Source organism: Acanthaster planci, linkage group LG05 (assembly GCF_054643075.1).
Source record: "Acanthaster planci isolate LZ-2023a linkage group LG05, COTS_SCS, whole genome shotgun sequence".
NCBI lineage: Eukaryota > Metazoa > Echinodermata > Asteroidea > Valvatida > Acanthasteridae > Acanthaster > Acanthaster planci.
Window position 1 is genome coordinate 15187703 of NC_141781.1, and position 21363 is coordinate 15209065.

The following is a 21363-nucleotide window of genomic DNA, read 5'->3' on the forward strand; positions in this document are numbered from 1 at the left end:
CAGCGCCGGTATGTACCGACCACACTGCCGCTCAGACCACAATGTGTTGAGCGCAATGATAAAGTTGCCGCACTATGTACCATTGGCTCAGCAAAGAGACGGGGAGGACTGGGGTTAGTTAGCAAGACAAGGGTGGCGAGGGACACGGGGGTGTCTCGCTCGGCGATTGATTCGGACGTAGCGGTGATGGGCTGCTACGACTCTCTCTCACACCCTGGGCTAGTTCGTAGCACTCTCGCATCGGTCCAAGCTAAGCTAGCTGGCCATTCATATAGTTACATTTCTTCACCATAGGAATGGTTACTATCGCACTTCTCTTGGAAAGGGTCCAACCGTCGTACTACATTAGGTTCCTCTCTCGTAACAAGGGTTTAGTCCGCCGCACCTGACCGACGAGCTAAGGAAAATTTGCTCTATTTATGGGATTCTAGAGGCTTAGGAATTGAGCGTTGCTGAACAGCTCAACCAATGAAAATCTTCCATCTCAAAGGTCACATGACTTCCTGCTAGTGTCGTGTGCAAGAACCTAAGTGTCATGTGTAAAAACGTAAAGTACAGAATAAGAAGTCACGTGTACAAAGTGTAGAGCCGGGTGCGTGAAAGTGCTTGCCCGGTCATCTGTGGCGAATGATTGACAGTTACAAAGTTTGAGGTTTCTGGACATTAGCTTTTCAGGGAAACTTACCACGCCCAACCACGCAGCCACATGGAGGGGAATTTCGACATGCCAAAACTGAGCACAGAAAACACATGGATATAAAGAAGTGAAGGAACACGCGATCACGCCAGAGTACAGCATGAATAACTTAATACAAAATTAGCGTCTCTGCTACATGTCCATAATGCATAGCTGAGCTAAATAAGAGACCCTGAGAAATGCAAGACCGAAAATGAGTGAAGCCCCGGGAACTGTTCTGATCAACTTTAAGAGATAATACGGCTGTTTCACAATAGTGCGCCACCAAGAGTTTGCAACGTGTTAGCCAGTGACAGTGCACGAAATTTGTCGACCCAATGCATGTTTGGAAAGGGCCGACAAATTTCACGCGTTATGATTGGCCAACGTGTTGCAAACTCTTGGTGGCGCGCTATTGTGAATTGCCTGTATTGGCTCTAGCTTCTTTAGAACAGTAAGTGCTGCCCAGCTGGGTTTAAGCATCTTTGTAAGACCTATATGTACATGTACCCGGGATGTAGATAATGAAAGGTAGAGTTGAGAGAAATATTGCCACAATTATTCATTGGGAAGTTAATCTGAGGTGAGGGCTTCTGGTGATACACAATCCTTAAATTTTACCAGCATCGAAGGTCATACACGTATGTTATAATCACATCAGCAATTGAGCCTGTTGAAATCAGTCTGAAGCACAAGCTCATCATTTGGGCATCGTATGGCAGGGTGTAATCTTGAGAATATCACCAGCTTATCAATAACACAGTTAGAAGAAACAGATGCCATGGAAACAGACACACGCTTTTCAACTTGACTGTTGGTATACTAAATATTATAACAATGAGTTTATACGAGGTGTTTTCCCTAAATACATTAACTGCTGGATAAAGTGAACAAAATGGCAGGATCAAAAGTAATTGATAACAGACTGATGTTGGTGATACATACAGACTGGCATGCTCTGAATGTGCATGTGCAACATGCGTCCCTCACCTACATGTACATGTCCATCTTTTTGCCAAGTTCTGATCCTTATACAGTGCATGTACATGAAGTTTGTGGTGAACACTCTTTTGTGTTGCTCACTATGGGCGCAAAAAGCAAGAAAAGTATGATTTTGGCCCAAAATATCAATAGACCATCTCCAGAGTTGCCTCAGGGTGATGAAGAATGTTTGTATGGATTAATATTGACCCAAAGATTTTTGGTACCATACTTGAATGCATTGAAAAGCAAAACTAAATTGATAAAAAGTCTCTCGAAAATGGCAATATACATGTATGCAGATTTTGTATTTCTTAAACCAATAATTGCATTTTCTATTTTCTAGTCAAGTAAATATGATATATAAAATTAAATGTAATTTTCTGTGGCCAAGCCACTTGAAAATGGTAGCCAACATGACCATTAAAACTGAAAAATTATTTTTGACCATTAGATTGACATATTCACAGAACTGCACACCTGTACATGGATCTATACTGCTTGTATGTTCTACTTCAGAACTGGACAGGGGAAGGGAAAAAGGCTACAGGTTATCTCCTGTTACACATAAATCTGTACCAGTGTTTCAGCCACTTACCAGCAGTAAGTACGAACACACCATGACTGTGTGGTACACATGTTCCCTGAGGCATGCATACAGACTGCTGGAGGAACTGGCTTTCAGAGGTGGCTATTTAGAATCCTTTATATATCATGGGTTAATAAGTTGGAAGGGGAAGAGACAGGGTATTTGAAGGCCCCCCCCTCCCTGGATAGCTTGAATATAAGTTAGGACGAGAAAGACCATACAAATGCAATTCAAATGAATCTAGTGGGTAAATATTTCTGGTGTTCGACTGCGGTTGGCCATTATATCTCACTGTCTCATGGAGCAAGTGGTTGCAATTAAAGAAGCTGACATTGATATATTACTTCATATTTCAAGGGAAACTCAAGCAGGAGTACAGGCACACAGTAAGTGTAAGGTTAACAACACAAGACATGGCAGACTCCAAGGTCATCACTGACAGCTTTCAGTTTGACAACGAACTTCTTCACAACAGAAGATCATCTGAGCTAGAGTTTGGTTATTCTGTTGATGGAGCCTTAACCCTAAAACACCTAGGCCCTTTTGGCTAGGATACACCCTCAATCCTTCAAAATCCTCCAAATGCCCCCATGAAAAAACTGGATACAGCCTCAGTCCTTCAAAATTCTCCAATATTTCTTGAATCTTGAATATGTTTGTGGAGGGGTGCCCACTGCCTACCGGTGATTCTTCAAAAGCCTCATGCAATTCCCCTCATTATGTTGACGCAGTCTGAACGGTATATTGGATCAGATGGAGGGTTTCGTATATAATGTGGACATGACTTTATGCATGATGAACATGTAAACAACACAAGGTCTAACCCACAACCTTAAGACAATGCATTCTGCCCAATCAGCAATGCAAATTTGCAATGCCACCTGAATCCTCCAAAACTGCCCGAAGGATTTTGAAGGATTGAGGATGGTTAGGGTTACTGACTGACTCACACATGTAAACACTTACGCAGTACATGTATACAGGGCAAGTCCCTCCAGAGAACTACATGTACCTCTTATATGGGGGAAGGGTCGCAGCATGTTCACCTTTCCCCGTCCATCAATAAATGGTTGCACCATAAATGATGGGGTGATTGCAGTGGGAAAGAATTCTACCAGTGTGTATAGGAAAATCACAATTTTCAAGTGTCAGAAAGCATAAACGATTCTACAAGGATGGATGTATTTTTAAGGGGAGTTTGGCAAGAAAAGAGGTTATGCGCCAAGGTGGAGTTGGAAGGCACAGGCTTTGTATCAGTACAAATGGCCCAAGTAAACCTATTTTAAATTCGTTGTAGCTAAAGTTGAAACCAACTACCTGTTGAAGGCTACGATGATGCATGCCTATAAGCTGGCAGTGTGAGCAATCAGGTGTGACCCTGTAGCTGGCTAATATGATAAGGGATTGACAAGTGGTGAGGTGAACAGCCTCACAGGAACTAGAAATGCATTACCTCTATATCTGCAGGGTTGTAACAACAAGGACCCTACTCGTAACTTGTTATAACTTGTTACAGTAAACCTGCTGTTTGGTTAATATCCTAAATTTAGGATAGTGAGTAAAAACTCATCCTGCATTCAGGATGTAACAAAATGGGTCAACATGTACCCAAAATATACACCCAAGTTAACTCATATCCAGGTCAACTCACACCCAGGTTACCTAACATCCAGAGTAGCTTGTGCCCGAGTCAACTCGTATTCAGTAGTGCACTGGGCAAATAGATTTTGTTGCTGTGTTTATTGTAGACCATTTATAAGATCAAATAATAACCAGTGTAAATGGCTCTGATGATGGAAGCCCATACTTCAACACATGGCACTGGTTGTGGAGGCCCATACATCAATGCAGGGCACTGGTTGTGGAGGCCCTAACATCAACTCAGGGCACTGGTTGTGGAGGCCCTAACATCAATGCAGGGCACTGGTTGTGGAGGCCCTAACATCAACACAGGGCACTGGTTGTGGAGGCCCTAACATCAACGCAGGGCACTGGTTGTGGAGGCCCTAACATCAATGCAGGGCACTGGTTGTGGAGGCCCTAACATCAACGCAGGGCACTGGTTGTGGAGGCCCTAACATCAACGCAGGGCACTGGTTGTGGAGGCCCTAACATCAACGCAGGGCACTGGTTGTGGAGGCCCTAACATCAACGCAGGGCACTGGTTGTGGAGGCCCTAACATCAACGCAGGGCACTGGTTGTGGAGGCCCTAACATCAACACAAGGCGCTGGTTGTGGAGGCCCTTACATCAACGCAGGGCACTGGTTGTGGAGGCCCTAACATCAACGCAGGGCGCTGGTTGTGGAGGCCCTAACATCAACGCAGGGCACTGGTTGTGGAGGCCCTAACATCAACACAAGGCGCTGGTTGTGGAGGCCCTTACATCAACGCAGGGCACTGGTTGTGGAGGCCCTAACATCAACGCAGGGCACTGGTTGTGGAGGCCCTAACATCAATGCAGGGCGCTGGTTGTGGAGGCCCTAACATCAACGCAGGGCACTGGTTGTGGAGGCCCTAACATCAACACAGGGCGCTGGTTGTGGAGGCCCTTACATCAACGCAGGGCACTGGTTGTGGAGGCCCTAACATCAATGCAGGGCACTGGTTGTGGAGGCCCTAACATCAACGCAGGGCACTGGTTGTGGAGGCCCTAACATCAACGCAGGGCACTGGTTGTGGAGGCCCTAACATCAACGCAGGGCACTGGTTGTGGAGGCCCTAACATCAACGCAGGGCACTGGTTGTGGAGGCCCTAACATCAATGCAGGGCACTGGTTGTGGAGGCCCTAACATCAACGCAGGGCACTGGTTGTGGAGGCCCTAACATCAACACATGGCACTGGTTGTGGAGGCCCTAACATCAACGCAGGGCACTGGTTGTGGAGGCCCTAACATCAATGCAGGGCACTGGTTGTGGAGGCCCTAACATCAACGCAGGGCACTGGTTGTGGAGGCCCTAACATCAACGCAGGGCACTGGTTGTGGAGGCCCTAACATCAATGCAGGGCACTGGTTGTGGAGGCCCTAACATCAATGCAGGGCACTGGTTGTGGAGGCCCTAACATCAACGCAGGGCACTGGTTGTGGAGGCCCTAACATCAATGCAGGGCACTGGTTGTGGAGGCCCTAACATCAACACAGGGCGCTGGTTGTGGAGGCCCTAACATCAACACAAGGCGCTGGTTGTGGAGGCTGTTACATCAATGCAGGGCGCTGGTTGTGGAGGCCCTAACATCAATGCAGGGCACTGGTTGTGGAGGCCCTAACATCAACACAGGGCGCTGGTTGTGGAGGCCCATACATCAACGCAGGGCACTGGTTGTGGAGGCCCTAACATCAACGCAGGGCACTGGTTGTGGAGGCTGTTACATCAATGCAGGGCACTGGTTGTGGTGGCTGTTATATCAATGCAGGGCACTTGTTTTTTCTTCCCTTTTTTTCACGTCTCAATTTAAATCTGTTGAAAAATTCATTTGTCGTGAAATATTTAAATAGCATTATGTCTCGGTTGTTCTTTCTGGTGTCTTTAAATATAATCAAATAAACTGTGATCAAGTGTGTAAGGTTGGTTTCTTCTGGGGAAAGGCATGGCATCATAGGTTGAATGGGTGGGCATGCTACAAGTACCACTGTATCCAGTTCTATACTACACACTATAGCTGTGCAGCTCCACAGCCTGGCATCCATGGTTAGGCTCCAGATGAATCTGCTTAAGGAATCCAAGCACACGTACCATGGCTACAGTAAACCAGCAGAAGATGACTTGCATAGAAGACCGGTGATTTGATGACATCCGGCTTGCTGGCAGCCTGCAAGCATATTACTGGCCTTACATTATGAAATTCAAGTCAACTGGCTCTTTTCAGAGCCAACCCATCCTCAAAACAGAGCTATAATGTATTATTTCTGTTGATTAACCCGATACTAACCCTACATAATACTACAAATTACTACTGGCAGTAAAATGTAGTATTCAGCCCTGTCGCTTGTAAGAGGACATGATTTTATTGTTCTGTGAAGCTGTAAGATAAGAAAATGTACCATACAGTGCTGTGGCACTATGAATGCATGGCTTTATTGTCCTCTGTACCAGTAACAATGGAAGTAACCTAGCCAGAAGTAGTAATCTGTAGTGCTAGGTCCTTCAGGCTCAGACTACTACTTAGTATTTTGTAGTACTGTGTAGTGTAAGCCAAACAATATGCTTGGTGGTTAGGGTTAATAAAGAAGAGATTCTTTTTTTCCCTTTTTTTCCCTCGGCTATAGTGACAATCGGCCATTGGCCAAAGTGGCCACTGGCTATCAGTTAAAGTGGAAACAAGTTGCATAATTTAACCCCTGCAAAAGAAGAAACCTGATACATGTAGGAATAACTGATTGACAGAAATTTTTTGACAACACAAAATAAAGTGACAGGAGCAAATACACCTAAAGCTTGCCTACAAAATTACTAAAAACTTAAGCAGCATGAGAAAATCCATAGTTTAGATAAGCAGGGCACATATATGTACAGAACTTGTTTCCAAGTTGAAAGTATCTCTCGCCTGAACAACAATTCCAGATTTGAAAAAGAATAGAAATAAAACAATTGTATTCATTTGAAATTGTTAATGATGGTGCAAGTTTATTTGCATTTTGAGCGAGCAATTGTGAAGTCTCACTGCCACTGACCAAGCTCAGCATGAAGGCTACAAAATGGTGTACAGCAGTTGAATTTTAATTGTGCCATATGGCTGGGTACTACTAGTTGACCGGGGTACAAGTACACCCATGTACATGTACACAGTTAACCAGGTTAACCCAGTTCACCCAAAATCTTGTAGACACAATCACCTAGTCCACAATCACCTACATGTAGTCTGTGTAACCATGGAGGTAGAATATGGTGTACATGTACATGTAACTACATGTAGGACCACAGGACCCTTCGAATCGCCAATTTCAGGTGACCAGGTCCAAATCAAATGATATTAAACATGTTAATCTCAAAGAAGCGAATCACTCGGACTAGACCAAACACCCACCCAAATACTGGCATTTGTAAACTTCAGGACCACCAACCCCAGAACTGTGGGGTCCGACGTCGGTCCTGTCGGTTCGCGTTCGTGGGAACGGGGGCGGAAGTCGGACCCTGCAGTTCTATGGCCAGGGGTACCGAAGTAGGCCTACATATTTACAGTTTAGTCACAATTCACCGATATCCCCATTTTGTTTTAAATGTAACTGCAAATGTCACATTTTTAGTTTCTTGCCTGCGAGTGCTGACGCATTCTGGTGCAACAGACCAGGTCCTCAAAATTGGATAGAGAAAGGAACAGACGAAGACGAGCCCGGTACCATCGGCACCACTCACAGCCCCATGCGTATGCGCAGCCGCTCCACATCTAGGTATTAAACTTCTACCAGGCAGTGTGTACCGTGAATTCGTAATAGCGCCCTCTCTTGAGCATATTACAATTTAGTCATGTTGGTGGAACTGTCTCCCCCCCCCCCAAAAAAAATTCGCCCCAATTTTTCTCCCGAAGAGCTTCAATATTTCGTCAACCAGAAATTGAAAAATGGTGCCAAAAAACTGAAGAAAGGAACTTATTACCAGCTTCAGGTACTAGGTTTTTGTAAATAGCTGTTTGTCCTGCTCCTTCGTCCGTTGATCCAGTGATGTCGTTCTTTCACTAGAAGTAATCCAGTTGGGGAGAGGAGAGACGGGCCCGGGCTACAAAATTTTTTTTTTTACTAAAGCAAATGAACTGGAGCTCGAGCATGCGTGGATCCAAAGGGGTAAACAACCCTCGCCCTCTAAGATTCAAAAAAACAAAAACAAAACAATTTCGGAAAATGTGCCATCTAATTTACATAATAAAATTGCAATTTAGTGTGGATTTTGAAAATAACTTAAAATCTGGTTTCATTTTTGCAATAAGAAGCATTCGACTTCGTTTTGCAACCTTCAAATAAATGAATGTGCATTAAGTTTCATAAAAGCGGTTACTAATACGTGACTGGGATTTCGGATTGACGTATTTCTTGCCAATTACAACAAATTATTCGCTGAAAATCTGTCTTTTACCATGTCCCTTTGGAAGTGAGTATTCATTTTCATTTGCTATTGCAAAATATACATTCTATTTGATTAGAATATACAAGTTTACACGAATCATGACACCACTTTAATAATTAATGTCATGCTACTCAATAACGGTATATTTGTTATCAAACTAAAAAATTAAGGTTTCTATGATTGGAACGCAGCACAAGAAGGAAGGTTCCCTCAGTGCTGATGTTTACAGGTTTCCTACAACAAATTGTAGTTTCCCATGGTTTATTGCTATCATAAATATTTAAACATTTAATCAATCAACTAAACACTTCTAAGAATGTAACTTCTGTTGGCACACAAAAGCTTTCTAATTCTTGATCAGGCATACATTAAACAACACTTCAAGCGAAATCACCTTGTTCAACTTAAGATGAATGCAGGATTGCAGAGGTGCATGGAGGTGAATTCTGCACAAAAATGAATGTCAATGTACTAAACCAGTACATCAGGAAATTGAACGCTGACTCTATACGACTGAATGCACCCTCCTTGAAATGAAATTGTTAGTTGTTAAATAAAAACGGGGCTTTGATTGTTCGTTTTTGCTTGAAAACGAATGCTGCTATTACTAATTCATTTACACATTTTCCGGAATTGCCCGAGAAAACTTATAGTAAAAAATAAGTAAAATATGTGCACCAATACCATTGTAAACAATGTATGTCATGTTTAATGTTTCGGCTTCATTTCCGCTTGTCCGCAAAAATGCGACATTAAAAAAATCTCCAGCCTTAACCCCCCCTGGGAAAAATTCCTGGATCTGCCCTGTTAAACATGTGTTTCGAACTTCTGATCAGTTCAACATTTCAAGGGAAGGCTGGAAATCCCCAAGCCTGTAGCACTGAATCACACAACATCCCAACAAAAGATACATTCTTCTAATAACACTTTATTGCAGGAAAATCATGTTTATTTTTTAATTTTTTTTCCTGTCAGAAGGGAAAGTGTTTGTTTTTATTCTTAGTTTACACATTTACATTTTTCAATGGCAGCTTTTAAAATTATAACCTCAGTTTTACCTCTAAGGTATCGGCGAATGGGGCCCAGAAGGCTGGAACTCATGTCTTTCTCTCCTAATCTTACTTTCCTAATCTCAGTAAGGCGTTAGGTGTCCTAACTGAATATATTACACAAATGAATAACATTCTTTCGAAGATGACCATATCTTCTGACCACAAAACATGTATGAGAAACAAAGTTCAGAAGCTTAAACATGAGCTGGGTTCCCAGCTGACAAAGCTGACGAGCAAATTATATGCACTCAGCAGAAATTACTTGAACTGCTGTTGACAGCAACTGAAGGCCTCCTGAACTGGTAAGGAAAGTCATTTCTGCAAACCGAGTATTTCACCAGCTTAGACAATTTCTGTCAAAGCACTCTACAGTTTCATATAACAGACCGCCTTGTTTACAGGGTTTGAGACTTGACAGATTTGGTGCTTTAGGCAAAGCAAAGAAACCAACTACATGGAATAAAAATGATTTAATGTTGTATGACCAGATGAAATACCTGCAATTCATTCAAGTACAGATGTTCTGCGCTAGGTTGGGGACAGCAAAAATATTTGAAATTAAAATATGTGCGGAGCAGGGGACTTCAGGCGTGAGTAGAGAATATAAAACCGGGGACACATAAATCTGGTCAGAATTTATTAAAGGGGGCATGATAAGAGGAAAAGGGATGACAGGTGCAGTTTTGGACCAGAAGATTCTTTCAAAAAATGGGACAATTTCAAAAGAGGTTTGGGCACTTCGGCTTCATTGTGTAGTTTTAAATATTATAAGCAATTTCTCTGAAATATTAACCTCACAAAGGGTCTCTTTGTTGGGTTGGCTAGTTTTATTTTTATGAGAGGAAAACTCATCGGAAGATGGAAGGGGGGAGGTCTCAAAGAATCAATGTTTTATTAAAAATGAGAAAAAGGCAATGTTGGGGGGGATGTTATTGCCCTTCCTCCCCAAAGTATGTAAAAAGCCCTCAAATTTTGCTTTACTCTCAGAATGGCTGTAAACGGTTACACAAAAAAATACCCATTTTTGCCCCCCCCCCACCAAAAAAAAGTTTTGGCAAAGTAAAAGATCTGCTCTTTGAGAACTCCTACAACCCCTGGAAGCACTTTTGGAGCATCACTTATCCTTAGATCACTGCAGCATAGCATATGGGCAAACAACCTCTGTGTAACAAATCCAACATTTTTTGGTCATAGTTCACCTGAGTTCATCTGCACACTCTGTGCTGAAGTCCGTGGGCGTACAGAAACTTTCACAATGCATGTTTATGATGATTCTCATATTTCATGTTGTGATCCTGGCATTTCTCCTCTCTGTAATTGCAGTGGCATTGCTTCTTCACCTGAGGCTTTTTCAATATATTTTTTCACTGAGATGTTTTCATTTCTTTGACTACATGTACATGCATATTCTAGGCTATACATGTAAGGTGTCCTACATGTACAGCCTTTCCCTCTCGGTATAGTTTTCTGCCTAATTTTTTTGTCTTTTTAGGAGGGGGGGTTTAAATTACCATTAAATTTATGTCACAGAGTTGTGGTACTTGTGTCCATTAAATCCTTCCAAAAGACCAGTCGTAAGTAACGATGAAAAATGACAAATGATTTCATCAAGTACAACACTGCCCCATCACCAACACTGTTCAGCTCTGTTAATTTTCTATATAGCCATTCTTTGTATCTCTAAAGTGTATATTTAATACCCAAGAGTGGTGTAATTCAGAGTATTTTAAGAAAAAAGGTTAATCTGAAATCGTTCAGCCCATTTCCCTCCTGCTTCCCAGCACTGGCAAACTGGATCATTTTGTTTTCATTCCAAACCTTCAATGTTACTTCTTGCTTGCCTATCGATTCCCAACCTAGATGGCAAAGCTTCCAGAGTGAACCTATGTGAAGAACATCTTGCCTTTTGAAAGCCCTAAGAGATTTCTGTGAATTAAACTCAGAGTGAGTAGTACAACTCTGCAACACTGCACTGTCTTCAACATCTGCTTGAGATTCTCCATATTTGATGGTTTCAAGTGTGCACAACACACTGAAGTGCTTTGAAGGCCAGAAGTCAAGTTAGTATCCATCTGGCTATATCACGATGCAATGGCTTGAGACACCAAACTTCCTGTGGTTGTGTGTGAGGGATCTTGATTCAGCCTTACACAACTACCACAGAAAGACTGGGGCCCAGACATTTTTCCAAGTCGGTTGAATGTAGCCTCTGTTCAGGACTGGAATTTGTAACAACCAGAACCTCAGTTTGGAACTTAGCCATCTGAACATCATGACTTGTACATCATTTGCTTGTATCATTTGCTGCAACATCATTTTTGTGGATTGTTGTTTACATCTAAATGTATTTTTCCTTGTACCTGGTGTCCTTGAGCATTCAAAGAGAGTTACTTAAAATCCCGCAGTGCCAGAAAGTGGATATCTGGCATGCAATGCAATAAAAACACATTCAAAATAGAACTGTCAGATGGTATAAGCTTCAGCACTCACTTGAAAAATCAAACACTGAACTTGCTATCATCGTTTCACTATACTTTATTTCAAAGTTACATTTTTGTATTAACATACATACATGTACAAATGGTTGACTTTCACACACAATTCCAATGGCCCAACATCATGGTACAGTTTCATGTTATGATTGACCGCCTTGTAAAAAAAATGCCGCATAAATTAACATACAGTGCTTGTCACTTTGCTTCATTTTACGGCCTTAAATCTGCCTCCAATTTAAAACAGAAAACAGTTTCAAAACTTTCTGATTCAGTGTTGTATTTGAGTTCATCACAAGTCCTTTCACAAGGCCAGTCATAAGTAACAAGGTGAACAATGACAAAAGAATGCTGTTTTCACAGCTCATTTATATAGCTTGTGAATTGGCTTAAGACTGAATGACTTGTGATGGACTTACAGGGACTTGTGATGGACTCAAATACAACGCTGTTCTAATTACAACGATGTAACTTGAAGGCGTTTGTCAGACTTAAGTTTAAATGAATTTTACACTGAAACACAAGGGAGATGCTTGAAAAGCATTTAATACTCCTGACAGAAATTAAATAAACAAAACTGAAGCCGGGGATAAAACAATACTGTCTGTCTGGAAATATGTTTGAGAAGTTCTAGAACCAATTCCAACCTGTTCTGGAACATCCACAGATTCAAACTGGAAACATAATCATGCACACATCACACATGCATCCAAGTTCTACTTACTCTAGTCAAATCAGTCTCATTACCAATCTTTGCAACATTCACAGAACAACTCTTACCTACTGTACCCCACCTCCCTCCAAAAAGAAACATGCAAGATTTCATCAGCTAAGACTTTCAGAGTAGGTAGAGTTGCAGACACACTTTCCTGATGCACTGTACTGCAATCATCAAAATATGTACATGTATATTGTTTTCAGCCCAAAGCCAGTTGTGTTGGAATGTTATAATCTCCTTGCTTTTCGTGGTCTGGCTCCATTGTGTGGTATGGGTGTATTATCTGTGATGGACACAATGTCAAGTCCTCCCATCTGTAAACCTTTAATGGATGCCTGTTAAAAATGAAATACAGGGGAACAAAGAAAAGACAAATTAAGGGATACAAATATTTTGAATAAGAACTTTTATAACAAGTATTATAGCTTAAAAATATTTTGTTGGAAACTCAGAGCAAAACTCAAAAGTGAAAAAGTGTAAAAGTATCTGAAATGTGGTGAAAACCGGTAGCTTTCTGTCAGTGAATTTACTGCTAACTGATGAAAGGGTTATCAGGGGAAACAAAGAAACAGAATTTGCTCAATGTACAGTAGTTAGTAATAACACATAAATGGCTTTGTATAGACAGAATAAACATAATATTTCTACTAATTCAGGACAGTAAGGATTTGCTTCTAAACAGCGGCTTGTTACAGTGGCCCTGATCACTATTCAGATGTGTAAATTCTTAAAAAATATCACACATATTTCAAACACACAGGTTTTTTTGTGGAAATCAACGCATTGGTTGACAGATAATCCATCAAGGCAACAGCAACAAAAATATTTTAGATCTCTTGACGACAGATGGTTGATATACATCTCATTGCTTATGTTGGACAGACATGAAAGAGCAGAGAGAAAAATAGCAATCAGTTGATGAAGAAGCCTGCAACATGACACCATGCTTTTAACTTTTACACGGCTCCATTACACTCTCATTTTGCTAAGTATAAAACCCTCAAAATTGTACAGAGAGTGACTCCTTGGCAAATCATTTGGATATCCTCAGCATTTGAAAGTATGAGAAATGAAAGAAACCTGTCATTACTGTTGTCTTTAATACAAAAAAGTCTGTTATCTTTTCAAATAATTGTGGGGGCATTTTTTAACTGAATATTTTAAAACAAATTTTTGTTTTGTCTGTACTGACGAAAAATGGGATTAAGTGCATGCTTTATTTTTAGAATATAACAGTAACCTTCAAATACTTGAAGTTTTCATGTTGATGATGTTTTACTTCATTGCATCTGACAAAGTAGTTGTCACTATGAAACCTCATCCAGTTATTACCTTAGTCTTTCAGTGCTACCTCAATTTCCACCATGACCATAAAGCATTTTAGTACATGGCTCTCAAACTTCACTTTCTTCTTTTCATAAACTTCCTTCACAACATTTTTACAAGTGCATGTACATGCATACTTTAAATCTGCATAAGGGAAGTTGGGGATTGACATGCAAGTGAAGGCATATTTCTTTTGCACCATTTCCCAGTTGGCCACAAATTGAGCTCTTTGCACTGGTGAAAACAGTAGAATACATGGGAGAAACTACTTAAACAAAGAGAACATAATACTCTGGACAGGCCCTAGCAAAATTGGCACAAGAATTGGCATAAGAAATGGTTGAGAATCTGATTTTTGCTTACTACGTAAGATTAGTGCAATTTAACATATCTCTATTCTTTTCTGATCCTTCTTTAAATTGCATCAAGAAATTTGGGATGATTCTCCAAATCCAGGAAGGTACATCCCATGGCATTATACAAGCTTTATTTGAAAATTAAGTCCCTTTGGCAATTTAAGAATGTGTTACTGCTCTCCTGTACCATGAAAGATGTTTGAGGAGTTTGGAAGATTCCTTGCAAGACTGCCAAGGCAGTTACAGTTATGTCTGGTTTTGAAGAACACATGGGCAAAGTTCAGAGCCCACACACTCTTCTAACCTGAGTCACATGCCTCAGATGAAACTGCTGAAAGTCAGTCTAACTTACCCACCCAGTAAACATCACACGACTTCAACTGCTTGTGGAATGTTACTTTGCAATGAAGTACATCTGTATGCCAACTTGTACATGTACATGTTCTGGTGATTGGAATACTACATTGTATCCACCTTCTAAAAATTCTTCTCAAGATGGTGTCCCTTGTTATTTTTCACTTGTGTGCATTAGTATTTGATAATATTTTCACTATCACATGACATCACATGACAGTATCGCAGAGCTTGGAATTTGGCACACAGCCATATTCCTGTTGGACTGGGTCCAACACCAAGGTAACAGATGGATTTTGTACCATAACAATTGCTATTCCATAAGATACCAAACAGCCGTCAAAAGATTTGTGTTACTGTAAATAAAACTGATAACTTTAAACTTCACATCTGAACAATAGCACTTTTCTTTATCCTTCCAATTCCGATCAATACGGAAGGGACAGATACTAGAATGTGTCAAATCCTTTGACATTAGTTTGTTGAAAGGAAGAACATTTTCTGAACGGACAATCAAATTAATTTAACTGGATATTTTATTTGGGACAAAAATGTAAGGAACATATGTTTCTGGATATACACATGATGACATAACTGTCAAACAATGGGCAGTATTATAGCAGATACTGATGATACATGGAAGCAACAAGCAAATACTATTGTAAGTCTGCCAAATGCCTTTCATTTAACAAATCACTCTGAAAATACAAACATCCCTTCATTAAACTCTTCACACTACTGCATTTCTCTGAGATGTCTAGTAGACCTACCTACATGTATAACCAACTACATGTAACATCAGTAGTATTTATTGTTGGTATTGTTTGGTGTGGAGAAAAAACTTTCACAATCTTACATTGTCAGGACCTCAACTCAGGACATTTTGCTTCAAGTGCAGATTTCTTACTACTTGACCACTGATTAATTAAATGTTAGTGAAGACCATTACATGTACTAAATGGAAATACACAGTATATACATGTGAACACAGCATGGGGGGAAAAGGTACCGGAAGTAAGGTGAGAAATCCCATCTGAATTAATGAGCTACTGTCTCAGATATTTGAGGATGAACCTAATTTTAAAGGAAAAAAGTGGTTGTTTACTAAGGAGGAAAAAAAAGTGTTATGAAATTGAAAAGCTTCAAATAAGTGAAAAATTATTACCTTTCAATCATTTCAATGTTTTTAACAAATTAAAAACCCTCCAACATTAGTCTGAAAGTACTACAAAGACTTGTTCCAAAACATCGACACCCCCGCCCAAATCCATTACATTTTAAACCAAAATTTCATAATCTGTAAAACTACATCTTCTGACATTTTCAGAGATAACAAGTCTTAAAAGGTTAAACCACCCCAAAAATTGCAGCAACAATGCAAGTGTTTCTAACTGAATTTCCTGGCTGTGGTCAATCATCTCTGTCCTACTCCAATCATTCTATCCAAGCCCATAAGCCCTCACCTGTCTACCTGGACCAATCCCTTTCACGATAACCCTCACTGTCTTCAGCCCCTTCTCCAGTGCTTTCTGTGTGAAGACAGAAAGGCAAAAGAAACTGAGTTAGCATCTCTTTTGCAAAGTTGTGGGGAAATACACTTGTCATAACACTGACTTTGGGCCACAAAGGTTTTGGAATTGAGAAATCTCCCTGTAACTTGTTCCTAATTTATTCACCTAACAAAAAACTTTCCTATCATGTGTTGAGGGCGTACCCTTCCCCTCACACACAAAACAACAGTATCCATCTGTTAGTCAATGGCAAAGAGTTGAATGATTCCAGCGATCTGAAACATTTGCATCCAGGTTGGTTCTCTTGCTTAGCAGGAGAGGACCAAAGTAATATTCAAACAAGATATTGTCCTGATGTTTAATTTCAAGGCTATGCTAAGTACACAAAAATGACGAGCACCAGAGAAGCTTCGAAATATGAAACCAGCAAATGAATTCAATGTGACTGTCCACAATTAGCGAACCCTGATTAGGTTGAGGTCTATCCTATTGGTATGTGTACGTATACATGGCATGTATGTACATGTACATTACACGACGTGCCTTTGAACAGTATGTTTTGACTTTCATGTACTGCAGGTACATGTACCTGCAAGAGATATCGCAAGACAGAAACATGACTTACAGCGGCAGCTGAGATGCCAACAGTTTGAGCTGCTATTGTTGTTCCCTTCTTTGCATTTTTGAACCCTTCTGCTCCCTGTATCAAAATAAAGCAAAGAACAAAAAGGTTTAAAAACTAACCTAACTCCCTCAGAAGACCTTCAACAATTGTGTTGACAGTGGATGATTCCAGACTGTTTGAACTCATTATTACATGCACAAATGGATAAAAGCTGAACTCAATCTAGAGGTTTCCAGGTGTAGCTTTCCATAGAGTTGAAGGTACTCTCAGGACGAATATTTGTGGCCACCAAAATACATCAACAAAGGTGTTCACATATTTTATTCTATACCAATTAAGTAATAACAAAGTTAACTGACAACACTCCAAACAGAACAAAGATAAACATACTTTTTCAACAAGTTAACACAGAAATTGATCAAACCCATTTACAAAAGCTAAAAACGAATTGTCTGACAAGACAAAGTTAAGACACAGCTGGTAATCAAGATTTTACAAACTGATGAAATAGAACACTGAACAATTTACATGCAAATGATTACAACTATAGTAAATGAAAAAAGAAAACCGAAGTACTGATCCACGTATTCATAGTGAGAATGCAAATGCATGCTTCTTGTCCAAAAGTAACAAAGAAAAAAACCCCGAAATAAAACCACTTGTACAAGATAAACAGCAAAATGAACACAGACGGTTGCTCTGACTGACAGAAAATTGTGTTACAAGTAGTTCATACTCAGTATGAGAACAACTAAAAGAAGGAATCTGACATAATGAAAGACTCAGGTGAACTACACGGACAGATTCGTGTTTCAATTGCACAAACTCATAGAGGGGACATCTGTGATGCAATCACACATTTGTACCATGTAAGAACTGGCCCTTGTATGGAAAATTCTCTTAGTTTGCTATAGTAATCTGCAGTATACTTTTGGTGTGTACAAATATACACAAACACCCCCGAAACAAATCCTCCTTCCCCCAAAAAAGAAAAGAAATGAACACTTTACCAAATGCACTTGTTTTGTCTTCTTCTGGTACGACTTACAAGGGCACATGATACATGAAAACAATTTTAAAAACCTGTGCCCAACTTACACCAATACCCTACCCACTTATTCCGTTCTATTGATTATAGAAAATTTCAATATCAATAATTTCTGCAAGAACCTAGCTACTTGTAGGATCCATTTGGTAAGAGCTGGAATTTTTTCACAAATTCAATCACTACATGTACATGGGCATCCAATCCACACCAAATTTAGAATCAGGAAGAACAAAAATGAATAAGACAACATTATGAGGCCCTTCAAAATGGGCAATTAATTTCACGGTGCGGTACATTCCCCACACAGAAAAAAGGAAGCACTCACAATTGTGTGGGATGTACAACAAACACCACTGCCTACATGGGAACCAAACTGAATCATAAATTGGGCTTCCATCACTCACTGCATCAGACCATGAGACCATCACATGCATATCCATACCTTTTCTTTAAAAATCATGGGGGCAGGGGCCCACACAGAGTCATAATGCAGCTTGTCATAACTCACGTCACTGCCGTATTTGCTGGCTCCACGAAGCCAATTATATTAACTAGGTCACGGGATCTATTCCTCATTAGCTGCCCCGACGACAGCTAGGTCATAAATGGCACTCGCGCAATTTGTTTGATGTGTAGTAGCTATTTGGGGTTGATCTCATGCACCAAGTGATGTGTAAACTCCCTATATAAAAACAAACACATATAGTGATCCCCCTCTTTCCAGTAGATTTCATTAGGGCAGTCAGAGTCACCCTCCAATTTTCTGTCTCCATTAGATATCTCCAACCTGACCATTACAATCACAACAACATCCACCCCTCCAAAAATCCAATAATGCAACTGTCCAAGCTTGTAAATGGGTGAGTGTAAAATCCAATTTGTTGGCTGATTTGTTGTGAATGCAAGTGAACTGGGCTGACACCACTAAATAATGGTTACCCCAAACTGTACTCTACACATAGATGTATATGTAGGTTTAGTCAGAAAATACATGGAGCGATCTACATCACACTCCAATTACAAAGTGCAACGAAAATACTTGCTTCAAAACTGATAAATGAAAAATGATATGAAATTATCCTGCTAGTTATCCTAATTTTTTTAATTTGGCAGTAAAACTGAGAGACGTAAATGTATGTATATTTATACGGGATAATATTTTCAAAAGGAAATGCCTCTAGTGGTGGTAAGTTGGTAACTATCCAAAACCTACTAGATGAGGCTAAGGTGTTTTTGGAAAATAAAATCACCATTTTGATCATCAAAATAAACAGAAATGTTTGGCATGATTGACTTTAACTAACTGACAACTGTACATCAGATTGAAGGAAATTCAACCTGCTGAAAATACAATCTGCACAAATTTCACTTTTAAATTGCACTACATTACTTTATAACTAAGACTTAAAAGTCGGTACTCCATGAATTCAAGCACTGACATCCAGCAAACTCAATGTAATAAACTTCTCCAAGAAAACTGTACATGACACAAAACAAATCAACGCCATATGAACACATGACAAATCCAGCTAACAAAACAGGAAGTTTACAGAAAAGAGTGCTATTTTGGAAACTCATGTACTTATCTGTTCTTTTTTTCCCTAGTGACGCCAATCAGACTTCCGGTAAAAAAGGCAGTTAAGAGCTCAACTTCCATAAGAATCTATCTAAGAGATACTCACACAAGTAGTCCTTGTGTAGCTCCTTCCTGAAGGGTTGATGTGAGGGAGTCAAAAGGCGGGTTGTTAGGAGACAAAAAAAGGGGAAAGGATAAATTTAAGACAGCTGTGCAATGTTATGTGATATCAGTATCAAGCCATCGTGACATCATTTTGAAATGTCCTGATAGATTCTGACAGTTTGCATGTTTAACCTAACACTGTCCATATTACAAGTACACAACATTTGGAATTCGCAAAGGTACAGCAAAGCAAAGAAGTAAAGGGACTACCCTACCACGAATCTCTTTGTACATTCCAAAGTGAACAAGGACCAAAAAATTGCTTAAAATGAAGTGCCTTACTTTACATGAACACTGGTTTATGCATGGCTCCATAACATTATATAACAATATTATTTTTAAAAGAATTTTCTGGATAAAATATGAAATGTTGAAAAAAAATACATGTATGCGGTACTTGTTGGCTTGCTGGTACAACATCGGTAACACGTTATACAGTACACCAGCCTAGAGGTTGCCATGGAGAGGCAATTTCTGAAGTCGGAATACAACAAGTCAGTAGTCAGTAGACAACTTGAGCAAAGTTTGATACATCAGGGAATTCAAGCACTCTGAAGAAGAAAGGATTAATTAAAACTCTGAAGAGCATTTAGGAACCATTCTCACCCCCATGCTCTTTGAAAAAGAGCCCCTCCATTGCAACTTCCAGATGGTGTATTGTCTTGTGAATCACCTACTATAACTGTGCTATCCAAATTTTCCAGCCGTACAATTAGTCTTGAGCATTTTAGAGTATTAACGGTTAACATGGGCATGTCTATTGTTGAGCAGTCTAATCAAAATAAGAATGAAAGAAAACTGTACCATTGGTGCCTTTCTTTAAAAAAAAATCAAATTAAGACACATGCAAGTACATTTAAAAAACAGCCAATAATGACAATGACACTCGTTGAAAGGAAGAAGGGATATCACGTACGTGTACATGAACATAAAATTGTTCCCGTGTCATTCAGCTTACAATCAACCACTGCCTTTACTGTCAAACACTTTTAAAAAATGTCATCCTTTCTCCACACTGCATTAATTCCATTCAATTACACCCTATGTCTTGTTTTTTTTACTACAAAGCTTCCTGAATCGGGCAAACTTCAGAACAGTCCAAGTATGCTTGCACAAAGCAACTGCACAATCTTTATATTAGGAATATGATGTCATCCTGTAGCTTGGCTTCACAAACCATAATGCATAAAAATAGAAGTGTGTGCTAAACTTCAGAAGCTTAAGAAAAGTAGGGGTCATTTTTCAGGTTTATCTGAAAATTCCAACTATTTTTACACAACATGCTACATGTACAAACATGACAAAGAACCACACAGTGACTGCAATGTATGCATCAGAATCACGGAAGAATGAAATAGGCCAACTAGAAAAAGACACCATGCAGGAAGATTGACCATGCAGCGGATATACATACATGTAGGACTTAATGATTTATCAAAGACTTACGTCCGGTGTGATCAGTGATGTTAATGTGGGTGTTGTTGTATGTGGCTTTAATGTGAATCACAGGCAGCTCGTAGTATGGGATTCCTCCAAATATAAGATTGTCTGTTGTGGCTGGCGGAATGTAGGTTTTCCTGTAGAAAGGGGAACAAATTCTCTGTTCTGTCAAAGTGAAATACATTGCACATGTATGCTAATAACAACAACATACAGACAAGGAATTCTAACACTGACAGACTAATATTTCAGTCATTACACACTTGATAGTGCTTAAAATGCTCATAAGTGAGACCACTAGATACAGTGTGTAAACATGAAGTAAACCAATTCCCTGTGAAAAAGACATGTAGTTATTCCTCAATAGTAAGATGGTCATTTTGAAGAAATGTTA

The 21363-nt window shown here is 40.0% G+C and overlaps 2 protein-coding genes across 11 annotated transcripts in view; both read right to left on the bottom strand.

Annotated features, from left to right (window-relative positions):
• Positions 1-8043, bottom strand: part of ttc37 (tetratricopeptide repeat domain 37) — a 59269-nt gene extending 51226 nt beyond the window's left edge. For 2 of the 3 annotated variants that reach the window (XM_022231259.2, XM_087136674.1), the window contains exon 1: positions 7501-7650. The gene's annotated coding sequence lies outside the window, so the exon portion shown is untranslated. Of the gene's footprint in view, positions 1-7500; positions 7651-7841 lie in introns of those variants that run through there. The other variant, XM_087136675.1, reaches the window with a different exon arrangement.
• A 3834-nt stretch (positions 8044-11877) lies between these two features.
• Positions 11878-21363, bottom strand: part of mrps11 (mitochondrial ribosomal protein S11) — a 51548-nt gene continuing 42062 nt past the window's right edge. For 7 of the 8 annotated variants that reach the window (XM_022231201.2, XM_022231204.2, XM_022231199.2 and 4 more), the window contains 5 exons: positions 20976-21106; positions 19471-19496; positions 16741-16815; positions 16068-16133; positions 11878-12903 (listed from right to left, as the gene is read on the bottom strand). In XM_022231201.2, the coding sequence (XP_022086893.2) occupies positions 12796-12903; positions 16068-16133; positions 16741-16815; positions 19471-19496; positions 20976-21106 (406 nt within the window). In that variant the 3' untranslated portion in view covers positions 11878-12795. The remainder of the gene's footprint in view (positions 12904-16067; positions 16134-16740; positions 16816-19470; positions 19497-20975; positions 21107-21363) is intronic. The other variant, XM_087136677.1, reaches the window with a different exon arrangement.